Source organism: Onychostruthus taczanowskii, unplaced genomic scaffold (genome assembly GCF_017590055.1).
Source record: "Onychostruthus taczanowskii isolate IOZ18803 unplaced genomic scaffold, ASM1759005v1 scaffold3, whole genome shotgun sequence".
Taxonomy (NCBI): domain Eukaryota; kingdom Metazoa; phylum Chordata; class Aves; order Passeriformes; family Passeridae; genus Onychostruthus; species Onychostruthus taczanowskii.
Window position 1 is genome coordinate 11,829,609 of NW_024500349.1, and position 13,229 is coordinate 11,842,837.

The 13,229-nt window shown below is 40.8% G+C and overlaps 1 protein-coding gene and 1 long non-coding RNA gene across 3 annotated transcripts in view; one reads left to right on the forward strand and one right to left on the reverse strand.

The window, feature by feature from the left end:
• The first annotated feature begins 580 nt into the window (after window positions 1-580).
• Window positions 581-6,973, forward strand: LOC121337959. Its single transcript, XR_005952964.1, has 2 exons — window positions 581-706; window positions 5,794-6,973. It is a non-coding gene; the product is annotated as an uncharacterized LOC121337959 (long non-coding RNA).
• ITGB1 (integrin subunit beta 1) overlaps window positions 1,337-13,229 on the reverse strand; it is a 43,431-nt gene continuing 31,538 nt past the window's right edge. The window contains exons 13-17 of one of the 2 annotated variants that reach the window (XM_041408438.1): window positions 12,971-13,193; window positions 11,972-12,204; window positions 9,663-9,829; window positions 8,835-8,915; window positions 1,337-2,598 (exon numbers count right to left, since the gene is read on the reverse strand). In XM_041408438.1, the coding sequence (XP_041264372.1) occupies window positions 8,841-8,915; window positions 9,663-9,829; window positions 11,972-12,204; window positions 12,971-13,193 (698 nt within the window). In that variant the 3' untranslated portion in view covers window positions 1,337-2,598; window positions 8,835-8,840. The remainder of the gene's footprint in view (window positions 2,599-8,834; window positions 8,916-9,662; window positions 9,830-11,971; window positions 12,205-12,970; window positions 13,194-13,229) is intronic. The other variant, XM_041408439.1, reaches the window with a different exon arrangement.

Sequence of the window (13,229 nt, forward strand, 5' to 3'; positions counted from 1 at the left end):
TTCTTTCTGCTAGATAAATGCCTTGGCAGCAACTGATTTTTCAAAAAGAAAATCAGAAGTGCTTGAAAAACACTTTCTAAATAGAAGTGTGTAGCTAGAACATACTCACCATCTCTACTTCATCAGTATTTTACTTAATTAAAAGCTTCTCCTTTTTATCCTACTTATATTCTATGTTCCTCTGAGAAGGAATTTTTACTTGTTACAGAAAAGGTTACATTGTAGCTTTTGCAGAAAAGGAAAAAACCCATCAGCATCCCCAGAGCATCAATTTATCAGTCCAGATTCCTCATGTGTAGGTGCTCAAGTCTGTGCTTACACTACTTTCCAAGCAGACTTAGAGGTAGTTTTAAGGTAGGAGGCTCAACATACTATTGCAAAATTAGCTAATTAATAAACCACGTGATTACAGAGAATTATTTTCTTTAGCTGACTTGCGTTTTTGTTGTTAGTTTCTATCAGGATAAGAAACTCTGATTATTACAACTGCCATAAAACAATTGTAGCTTAGCTCTTTAGTTACTAGACAGGAGTTGAGATGGATGGATTAAGGAGAGAGAGACAATGGGTATATAAACTGTATTTATTTTAAAACAGAGAAACTGCTGGGATCTTACACGTGGCTCGTGTGGGATCAGAGTCTTCTGTGTCGATGCACTGCTATTGACTGTGAGAGTTCACTGCTCTGTCAGCTGCCAGAATTCAGGTAAGCACCTGAGGACACTGTTTACAAACCAAGGAGGATTCACAACTACTCCTGGTTCCCAGCATCCAGATTTTATCCTACTTGAACTACATCTTCTCTCTTAGCTGCATCATGCAATCCTGGTTAAAGCAAATCCCACAATCTGTGGCACTTGTCTTGAATGTAATCCTGCAGGATGGCAGCTGTTCTCTCCCATTTAAGCAACTGTTCACTTGCAGATATTAAGCAGCTTCCATCTGTCTGGAAGCCTCTCCAGGAAACCCAGTTCAGACAAAGGTTTAGAAAAGCTCTCTTAATGGGCCACTTAAATTCAAAGCCTTCAGCATCTCTATGGAAAAGCAGCCACAAAATCCAGAAAAACATTTTGAAACCAGATTTGTTAAGGAAAGTGCAGAACATGTAATATAATAAGTGGATACAACCAGGTTAATGAACATGTAATTAAATATTGGCCTAATTTGGGAGCACTGCTAACACTGCACAGGGGTCAGTGCTCCTAAAGGTCAGATTCCTGTGTGACATTAACTCCTTCCAGGGCATATTTGGTATTATTACAATTACTACCTTGCAGAGACACAGTTCTCAGGATTTTGAATAATAACTTCTACAAGATAGAGAGACAAGATCAAGTATTTTAAGGTACTTTTATTTAATAAATAACTTCAGTAATAGCATTGTAAAAAGTGAACATCTGTTAAAATAAAAAGGCACTTAAAACAAGAATATGACTATGATGCACTTTGAATGGTCAGAGGCAAATATACATGGCACATGTCAAGAATGATGTGTGACTCATCACATGACAAACTATGCAATCTCAGCTATGGGGTCAATGCAAATTTACAGCTAAGACTGCTCAAAAAAAAAAAGAGGAGAAAAAAAAGCTTGTGTTGATACAAAAATATTACAAAAAGAATGGCAACCAAATACATTAAAAAGATTAGAAGGTGACAAAGCACCAGGCTTGAAAGCAAAGAAACATTACAGAATAAAAGACACAGCATCACGTAAGGCCCTTAGGTGATCTGAGGATGTCTTGGTAAGGTACTTCATGATACTGTCACCCAGGGCTTGAATTTACAAAGGAAAACTAAGTAAGTTACCAGTCAGCAACTTCTTCAGTAATGGCACATGTTTTAAAGCTATTTTTTTCCTTCTTAACATTCTTCTCAAAACTTTTCATTTTAACCATAACCTGGCAATATGAAACTTGAAAATCAAAGATAAGTATGCACACGCTTTTCAGTCTTTTACACTGCTCCCCTCCAGCTTACTCAACTTACCAAACACTTAATCACACATCTAGCAAGTCAAAGACCAATTAACCACCAGCTCCATGCTACATGAGTTTAATTACATCTGCAAACTCAAGCCCTGATTTCCCTGTAAAGCTAAAAAGTTTAATACTAAATGGCTAGGCAGAGCCCTCATGCTGATTGCTTTAACCCCTTCCCTCCCAGTCATGCCATGCAGCATCACGCCCTGCACAAGACCTGGATTCACAGCATGGGAATGGGAAAGGTCAAAAAGGCACCATGTGTCCTGGGCTGACTAGGCTACACAGTCTCAAGTTTTTTTTTTGTCCAACCTCCGGCACCAATTACTCTTATTTGCAAAAAAAAAAAAAAAAAAAAAAAAAAAAAAATTAAAAAAAAAAAAAAAAATAAAAAAAAAACCCCAATTACATACGGCATATTTTCACACAGGAAAACAAACCTATATGTAATTAATTAGTAAAATCACTGCAGCTTGCCCTAAATCTATCTTATTGTGACTACAAAAGTTGCTATACTGCATACAGTGTTGTGAAGTTATACAAGCAGTGTTCATTTTCCCTCATATTTAGGATTGACCACAGTCGTCACTGCACTCTTGTAAATAGGATTTTCACCCTAGGAAAAGAAAAAAGAAATTAACATTTAAAGATATGAAAAAAGATACTTGTTTGCAAGAAGCATAAAAATTAGCGTAAGAAATTACCCATTAATGCTTTGTTTGTACACACAAACAGCTTAAGTCAAAGTAGTTTTCCTTCTAGCAGCTTGAACAAAGGCATGCACAGCTAATAAATAAAGCAAAGGGTTAGCAGGATCCTGTTCCATTTGCACCACAGAATTCCTTGGAGGCAGCTGAACCTCGGGGCTGAGCCATCACCCAGGGCTCTGCAGCCCCAGGGCATTTTATAGACAAGAACAGAATTGTAAACAAAATTGTTTGACACCAGGACTGACCACAGACCACATTCTGCTATAATAAACATTTAAATAGCTTATCTTACATTGTAATTGAATTCTAGAAACAATGTGGAAAGACTTCTAGTATTTTGCTAATACACAGTCAATATTTATAGTGAGCATTCAGTACTTGTCATTTTCATTTTATTCCTGCAGGTCTCCCCAACCACCATAAGGGCAAAATGTACAGATAAAACAAAGAAACTTTTGTACTGGTGCAGATGCTGTAATAAAACAATTATTTCTATCGTTATGAGACAAGCCTACAGAACAATTGCTTACATCTCTCTTGCTGAGATTTAAAACCTGTCTAAATGAAGCTTATTTTAAGCTTCCTTTTCCCCCAGGTTTCCTTCTATCTCAGTACATCTTACTCCATTTATGACATCCTTGCACACCTCAGATGAACAGCTTGATCTCGAAATTAACACATAAATCCTCACAGGAGAAAAGACCACTGCTAGAACTGCTGGAGCTGCAGCTCTGAGCTCTTGGCACAGCCTGAACGCTGTCTGCCAGCATGAAGCTCTTCTGTGCATACACAACTGATTCCTGAGAAAACTGAGCTCAGTGCAGATGTCAGCTCGAGTGCTGCCCTGGCCAGGGCTGTATCTGGCCTTCAGCAGCAGTGGAGGAATCTCTGACCTTCACCCCGATCTGAGATGGGCTATACAACCACATTAACTCAACTCCATTTACAATATTTCAGGTTACACCAATTTCTCCTACACTCAATTATAGGATGCACAAACAGGTGCCTATTTTTCAGGGTCATAAACCTGGAAAAACAGCTTGGAATACCACAGAAAGTGCCAAAGGCAAGCAAGAACCTCACTTGGTGTGAAATTTTCTCATCATGGTTCCTGGGAAGTTTGATGCCTCCTGTTTTCAAGGCCCAGCAGAGGATGGATAACTGGTCTACCCCAACAACAGTGGGGTGCTGAGGGAGCCCCTGCAGCTGCTCCCATGTTTCCTCTCACAGCAAAAGGGTTTTTCTCCTCACAGCCAGCTTCCCTAACATGCAGAGAGCAAGGAGGCACATCCAGTCTTGCCTAGATCCAAGAGACTTGTCCAGCCAGAACCTGGATTGCCAGACAATGGAAGTCAAAGCTCTATGGTCAGTCTTCTCAAGATCCGAGTCAATGTCACCTGAGGTGAAGGAGGAGCTGGGTGTTCAGTGCTGGCTGTGCTTCACAAATACAGTGTGACAGCAAAAGTCCCTTCCCCCTTCCATCAGTTCCCAGGCAAATGCTCTCTTGAGTAGAAGTGTATCACCTACTGGTCTGGGAGGGGATGAGGAGTAACATTTGGTTGGGTTTTTTTAAATTTTAAATAATGGAAAATCATGTAATGTGGCTAGTTCTCAGACAGACTAATTAATCAATATTTTTAGCAAAAGGTTTGCAATAGTAACATGCAAACAAAATGGGAAGAACATCCAGGGATGAGGGATTTAATCTGGTACTGAAGTGTCTCTTTATCCCTCAAAGTTCTTGGCAATGTACATTGCTTATTTCCTTGACAAGCTTTAATGGAGAATTCTTAAAAATATAAATATAAACCGGTAAAGTTTATGATGCAGAGGAAGTCTGTAAGCATAAGAGGCTGCATCATATGCAGACTATAAGTTATTGTACAGCTCCTCCATGGCCAGGCATTATGTAACACTTGTGCTGTTAGCCTCCAACATTTTACAGAACAGACTCCCCCCAGCACACACAGGGGGTATACACTCACACCTTCTAGCTGTAAAAGAGATAACTTCTACCACATAGCCTAGGAATGGGTCTAAAGGTAAGGAATAAAACTTGGAAATTTGCTAGGTGCTACTCATAGAACTAATTTGAACCTGAAATCAGGCTTAACATACAATTTGTGTAACAAGATTGCAAAATTTTTACTATACTGCTTTTTAAAGAGAAGTCAGAATTGGAGTTTTCATGGTCTTGATTTAGCATAAGCCCTACAAGGATATTGAAACTCTGTCCTGCCTTCCCTTTACTTGCACTTCTCAGAAGCACACAGTGGGATTTAGGTCACTGGATAAAGCACTTGACTAGCTGTCTCCCCACGTCAGGTCAGTGTCTCAGTTCCCATTACAAATAACGGAGATTTAGTCAATATTCACAACTCTTCAGCTTAACCCAACCTGACTTTTGATCAGCTAAATGGCTCCTGAGGCTCTACTGCCTATAATTGCAACACAGGCACCTGATGGATCTGCAGGTTCCTTCCCTGCTCTCTTCTGGTAAAGCTCCAGCCCCACCCAACCACCCTGCCTTGGGCCTGGCTTGGCAGCGTCTCCTGCAGACAGCTCTTCATGAGAATAAATATCCACAAATGAGTATCCAACATGACACTCCCCTCGCTCAGGGCCCCTCACAGCTGGCAGAGGGTACATTTTCAGACATTAGAAGCATTCCAGCTTTTTAACTGGCCACTAAAACACGGGATTCAAACTTGCTGTCCTAGACAAATAGTATGATTTTAAATGCCCCCTCTTCTTCATGGCACTGCAGAGAATACACTGGTTCATAAGCATGCAGACTTAGGGAAAACACACTTGCCACATGCCCCTACAACTGAAAACTCCATACACACTAAAACCAAAATTAAAATTAACAAACAGTAACTACATATAAGAGTCAGTGAAATACTGAGCAAAATAAAGATGGGGGTACTTTTAAAAGTACGTTCAACTGAGACTAAAAAGCTGTGTTCTTGCAACAATATTCACTTGCAGCTAGACTGGCTGCTCAGAGGACACCAGTTCAGTCCAGCGTTGCATGAAGATGAAACTATTACACAGAATAGATCCGTGTTCAATTAACCTTCTTATTCCATTTGCTGCAGGGGCTCAGTGTTTCAGCAGTCACTGAAATTACCTCCATAGTGGGTTTAAGACCGAAGGCACCGTAAGAAACAGAGCTAAACTCATGCACACGCTGTTCAAGAGCAGGCTGTGTCTATGGAGCCCCCGCTGGGGTCCAGCGCCGCTTCCCAGCAGCGGGGCCCGCTCCGAGCCCGCAAGGCCGCCAGAGGGCGCCCCCACCCCCAGACATCCGTCCCTCCGTCCGTCCGTCCATCCATCCATCCATCCATCCCCTCCATCCTTGGGTCACAAACCAGCGCTCACTGAACACAGCAATTTTCAGGAAAGGGACTGAAAGCACGGCATCTCCACTCCCACACCTAGAGTGCGTCCATCATTCAGCAGCAAGGTAAATTACAGCACAAAATCCAACTCAGGAGAAGAACAAGTCCCTGCAATTTTGAGCACTTTGAACTGCTTGTGTTTTTTTTTTCATTTTAACCAGTAGCTGAAAATAAGGCTAACCAAACTACTACAGACTTAAATTTCTTTAATTTTAGTATTAGTGTCTAATATAAATGTGTTTATCACTTGTGAAATTCAAGATGACTGAATTTGGAGTCTGTTTGAAGATGCTTAGCAATGCCCAAGCTATTCCCATGCAGGAGTGGTAATGGCATTCACTACAGATAGCAGCTTTGTGTTTTAAATTTGTGATGCAGCTTTTCAGTCCAGAAGAAATTTATCCTTAGACTTGTTACAAGCATGAGTGCACCAAAGCTTTTATGGCTGACTGGGGTAGAACCTGGGCAAAGAGAACTCTGTTTGACCCAGCTGCCTTGAGCACTGAGCCCTGGGATGCTGTGGCATCATCTGCACCACCATGGGCCAGCACCAGGGAAACAGCTGAGTACCTGGTCCATGGCAAACTCCACGGTGCTGCAGTTCCCTCACCACAGAGCCCCAGCCCGAGTGTGGACAATGGCTGTGGGAGAGGGGAAGGGTCACACAAACTGCACTAAGTTAATTTGTGTATGCACACACCTCAAGGGAATCCACTACAGTGTAATTTTCATATAATGGGATTTCAGATGACTTTGCTGCCTTGACATTACAAGGCATCTCTTCATCTAAATGAGAGGCTATGGCAATAATGTAATACCACCAGAAAATCTTATCTGTAGGGAAAAGCAGGACCTTGTTTTACATCTCATGGCTCACCTACTTTGACAATTCTGACCTCCTCCTTTCCAGTGGTCCATAAGAATAAACCCACTCCCTCTCTCCCCAGACTTCTAATATTTCTATGAATACCAAAAATTGTAAAGACATGTTTAAAAAACCCAAACCACACCCTTTCACACTTTTAGCCTTCACATCTGAGTGAACCAAAAAGGCAGAAGTCAATCTCTCCATTTACACCACAGGAAAGCTTTTAGCAGGATATACTTTTTGAGGAGAAATGGCAGCACCAAACATTACATCCTGAAGAGTCACAGGGTAGAGAACAAGAGCACAGAATGGAAGTTACACACCGTATGGTTTGTTAGGTGCTTGTCCTGCATGCAACAGAAAGTACACAATTAAGTGAATGGCAGAAGAACGGGTAACAGACACTTAACCAGATGGAGTATGTGAAGTGTTAGAAAGGACCAAAAACTCAATTTCCTCCCCAGAATAATTGGCTCTGGGAAGAAAAATGAAAAGGAGGTGAATGTGGTTGATGTAGCAGGCAAAAGGAATGTTGTTTACAATCCATTTTGGATACACTGCAAAGTGAAATGATTGTGAAGGGAAAAGGAAAGTGTATTTCATCAGGAAGGGCTTGGAATGCTACACAAAGTATTTGGAACTGTTGTCACAGTAAGAGCTTAAATATTCTCAGTTTCTGCTTTCTCCCCTTATTTTTCCTTTACAAACTCTTTTGAATGCAACACTGAAAAAGGGAGACAGCAGACAGTATAAAATTAGAGATACAGATTGTTCCCTTCCTCTGGCTTCTGAAAAAAGCTCCATGGACGTTTAATGGATGTGCTGACTTCACAACTTCTTCATACCCCTCCCTCTAGTCTCATCTCTGCACTACTTTTACTTTCTCTTAGTGCTCCTCTGACATCCATTCCCCATCTCAGCCTCCCTTTCCCTCCTTCCTCAGCAGCTGGGGGTCCCAGGGAAGGAGAACACCTCCAGCACTCATGGAAGGGCAATCTCAGAGTCTGCAGAAGGTATCAAATCATCTTGTGCTTCACTGACTTCCTCTCCTGGATACTGCTGTTACTTTGGTGTGTTGGGTGTGCAGAGAACTGAACTCAGCAGCTCCAACCAAATGAGGTGCCCAGGCTGAGTTTAGGAGGGAGTAAGAAACTGTGAAAAATGCATCTAGAGGGGACAAGGATATTTCCTCCTCTCCTATTAATGTTCCATATCTATGGACACCCTAAAGCTGGCTAGGTTGTGAGGACCATGACATTGCCAGTTTCAATAGAAAAAGGGATGAAAAAAATAAGGTGCATATTTAATTATAAAATTAGTAGAGTATATGCATTTCATACCTTAATTACAGACTAGGTCTATACTAGGTTAATAAGCCAATGCAGTTGACAAAAAAAAGTAATGCTACTCTGCATGTTCACAGAGCTATTCCAATAAAAACAGTGATATTTATAGGCTGGGATATTTTAGGAGTATCTAATCTAGCTTAGCAAAAATATTGATTTTAAGCAAACTGACTGCTGATTTGAAGAAGTAGAAGACAAAACATTCCCTGTGTGTCTCTCTACAATCCAAAAATATTTTTCAATCCTAGGAGCTGCTCTATTATGTATCCACATATCTAGAAAAAAAACTAAAAAATCACTTGTAGAATAGTTTAAGCCAGTACTGGCAGCATTAGTAAGTAAGCAATCTTGCTGTCAAATGCAGTTAAAAATTTTCAAGCTGCATTCTTGAAAACCCCACAATCAAAGCAGAAGTAGTACACTGAGCAAGACTCAAACTGTGATTAACGGACTGTGACACACAGTGAGTTTGAAGTAACATGCAAAGGGGGAAAAAAGGAAAGAAAATGAAAGGAGATACAAACTGAGACTCAGAGACCAGCTTTACGTCCATAGTTTGGATTCTTGAAATTGTTAATAGGGCTCTTGTATATTGGATTTTCTTGCTGAAGTAAAAGAAATGGTCAATGTCGAATAATTCAACAGGAAAAAAAGCAACATTCTCAGCTATCACTGAAAAGGAATCATGCTGTACATAAAGTAAAGTGTTAGTAATTTTTTTTCCCAGTATGAGATTAATCAATTTACTTAAATGAAACTTAAAATGAAGCCAAAAGGCTTCCTAGGACAATTTTTAAAAAAGACATTTTCTCATCAAGCACATGGGGGCATTGACTTCTACAGAACTGTAATGAAGGGGCTCTTGATCAGCAAACTCCTGACACTGCCCAGAGGCAGCGATTCCATAGTCTATGGAAGCCTATACACCACAGGCTTGTTTTTCTTGCCCACTTCTCTGCTGACAAAGAGCTGGGGAGATTTCAACCAACCAGCACCAGCCATGACTTTGTGACTTTATGGAAACCTCCCAACTAACCCTGTGTGAGTATTTACAAGATTTCCTCAATCAGTGCAAAATTTTCTTCTTTGCTTTCTACAGAAGTGACTCATCTTTGTAATAAACGTTTTAATCATAGGCTGTAAAGCGTGGTAGAACTGCAAAGCTGAACTGTTCTGTCACCATCACATTTCCTCTCTGAAATATTATTTAAACCTGAGTTACTATTCTCTTTTCTGCCTCAAGAAACATCTCTCCAAGAGGACTGGTTATAATCTGAAACACTTTGAACAAAAATCTTCTATTTTTCCTCCACTACTGAAGTTTTTATACATAGAAAACCTTCTTGACTCACCGTATCCCACTTGGCATTCATCTTCTCCTTTTCAAATTTAGCAAATTCTCTTCTGTCATGAATGATCATTAGTAGTTTCCAAATCAATAATAATGCAAGTCCAATAAGAACAATTCCAGCAACCACACCGGCTACAATGGGAATGATGTCAGGACCGCTGGGGCACTCTGGGGAACAAAGCACGGGAAACATGATTTTCCAAAATGGTAAAGGTAATGCATATCCAGAAGCTGTTAATGTTTGATCTTGTACTGAAGCCAGTATTTTGAGTATCAGATATGCCAATACTACTTTTCTTTCAAATAACAGAATTTTTGGAATATGTACATCCTGTAACATTCCAGCTTATTTTTATCCTTCTAATTTGTGTTTGATCTTAGCAACAGAACAACCCGTTCTGAAGACAAAGTCTATACACTGCTAACCCCTTAAGCTAATTATTTACAATATTAAGAGTAAAATAACTGGCAATTGTATTTAAACATGCAAGAGCTCCAAGTCAAAGCTGAGGCAGCTGGAGCACAAATGCTGACCAGCAGAACAGGCCCCACACACAGAAACAGAAAATCCTGAGTTGGAAGGGACCCACAAGGATCACTGAGTCCAACTCCTGCCCCTGCACAGGGAAGTCCCAAGAGTCACCCCCTGTGCCTGAGAACATTGTGCAAAAACTTATTGAACTCTGTCAGGCTGGTGCTGTGATCACTTCCCTGGGGAGCCTGTTCCAGTGTCCAACCACCCTCTGGGTGAAGAACCTTTCCTAACATCATCCTCTGGGTGAAAAACCTTCCCTGACACAACTTCAGCCCATTCCCCCAGGTCCTGTCACTGGTCACCACAGAGATCAGTGCCTGCCCCTCCTCATCCCCTCACGAGGAAGCTGTAGATTGTCATGACATGCAAGGTGATTTAAAGTGGCTGACACAGAAATAGTAATCCTCCAAATTAAAATCGTACTCCACTATTAACATAAATTCCCAATAATCACAAACTGAAGAAAGGCTTTTGCAGAGCTCAGTGCACAGACTGAAGGAGTTCAGAAGCAAATTAATGCAAGTCCCGTGCTATAGAACAACTGTGGATAGAACACAGCTTCCCCACACTGCAGACTCCCTGTCTTCATAGCTGCCTCTGCAGGAGTGAGGGAAGTGGGAAGGGACACAACAGGAGCCAGCAAGGAACAAGTGTCTGCTCCACAGAACACAGCTCTACTGGCCAGCTTGTTCCTTCAGCACTTGGATGGCACAAGCTAAGGTGCCTCTCATGCATGATGGGCTTGATTCACCTTTGAGCTAAGGCAGCAGAAGCGTGTACTTGAAAAGGTCAGGCCCCAAAAGCACAGGGCATATATAGCTTGTCTAGGAGACAGAGCTCAAGTTCCTCCTCTGTACTGTGCACTACTTTTGTATGGAATTTAAAGCATTCTGAATTGAAGCAGTATTTATTTCTGACAGCCACTAGCCACTGGATTGTGTTAAGTCATGATCATCAAAATGATCAATTCTGAAAATTCCTCAAGTATATAATACAGCACTAAATCTCTAATGTGTGTATTTTCCATCAGGCTTTTAAGAATCAGGAGACCACAAACTGCTAGTGTACAGAACCATAAATTCTCCACTGTTAGACACAATATCCAGTGATTCAAACTAACAATACTCTTGGTAAATAAATGGTAAATTACTGATGGAGGCAGAGAATTGTTGTCACCTTTTTTTTTCTATCAGAAGATTGATCTACGAGGGATTAACTAAACTAAATTATTTTGGGATCTATTATTGAAGGTACCACAGAGTCAAGTAAAAACAAAGGTTTTCAGTAAAAAATTCAAGCAGTTTGCAGCATAATACACAATTTCATGTAGACTGATCCCAAATTATTAAGGAAAAGAAAGAAAGGAATGAAACCCCACAGACACCATTGTTTATAATCTGTAGCAGAAGCCTAGTAAAAAAAATTATCAAAATTTATCTAAATAATAAAATTTATCTAAATATCTCTCCTTGCTACAGGAGAGATAAAGTAAGTTAGAGTACATCAAGTGCAAACAGGAAATGTTTCAACAAATATACATATCTGATTTACCTTTTGTTTTTAAAAAATAGAATCTGTTTCTATCAGCTCAAGGGTTTGAAAAATCTAGATCTAGGGAGACATATGTTTTTCTGAAGCCACTCAGACACATACAACTGTCACTCAGGTAACAGGCACCTGTTTCTGAATGCATTTAACTCACCAAACTCACCAGAGGAACCCAACAACTGCACCGATTAACAACAAAGGAGGAACAGGCAACATCACGCTCCTACCTGGGGTCTCCACCACGTGCACATTGGCTTCACCATTTGAGTTGACAGAGTAAGTGAAGTAGAACCAGCAGTCATCAACGTCCTTCTCTTTGCAGTGGGACAGGGGGTCGGGCTGGCCGGGCTGCGGCAGCTTGTCCCGGCTCTCCACGCGCGTCATGTTGAAGTGCATACACTCCTGGGAACACGTCTCCTTCTTCTCTCCCTTGTCGAAAGCTCTGCACTGAACACAGTCCCTGGGCAAGAACAAAACGGAAGCAGTGCTTTTGAATGTGTTCATACAAGATTTCTAGCATTTAATCTCAAGAAACATTACGGAGAAAACTCAGGGGGAAAAGCCCAAGAAAACCAACCCTTCTGCCATAAAGGTTAGGTAAAAAATAAAGTAAGACATGGCACTGTACCAGTCAGAACATTTATATACCTTGAGATTAACAAAAGCCCTTTTCATAAATTCCTCTTTCCCTGAATGACCCACAGGTTTCAAGGAAAGAAAAAACCCCAAACTTTTTCAACACCTCTACCTGGGAAATGAATACTCTCAGAGAAGGCACTGTAAGAACAGGGTACACTTAGTGGAACACACACAGGTTAAAAAGAACAAACTCAGTGATGAGCTTTACAGTGGGGTATCACTGATTAATTAATTGAAAAAGTCAGATTGAACAGGATTTTTATACTGAAAAGACCAAGCTTTTTCTCAGCATGAAGTGAGTTGCACAGGAATCCACTTAGCCACTAATCCTAAACATAGTTCAAAGTTTTCATACAAAAAATGCTAGGTTTCTAAAAACCTGGATTTCCAAAGGGAAGGATGCAAATTTCACTGTCCACAGGTCTAGGTTTAGTTATTGACTGTCAAGTTAGTAATTTCAGTAGTATTTTTTTAAGCAAAAACCTTAGCTGAAGTTTTACCTATCAAAAGCTTTTTTTTTTTTAAATCCTCACATATCACAAACTCAAAATGCACAGAAGCTGGGACTTGGTTTTCTGGGTACGTACTTGTGCTCTGCACAGACACCGAGGCAAGTCTGACACATTTCACAGGTGGGGCCTTGGAATTTGGGATCTGTACAGTTACAGGTGCCACATTCACAGGTTCCTCTTCCATTGCAAATCTGCCCATTGGATGCCATACACGGTGTGGTATCCAAGGAACAGTCGCAGGCGCTGCCAGTGAAGTTGGGGAAACACTCGCACACTCTGCACTTGCAGATCCCGTTTCCTGTGCAGCGAAAAGGCATTGCAATGAAATCAAGTC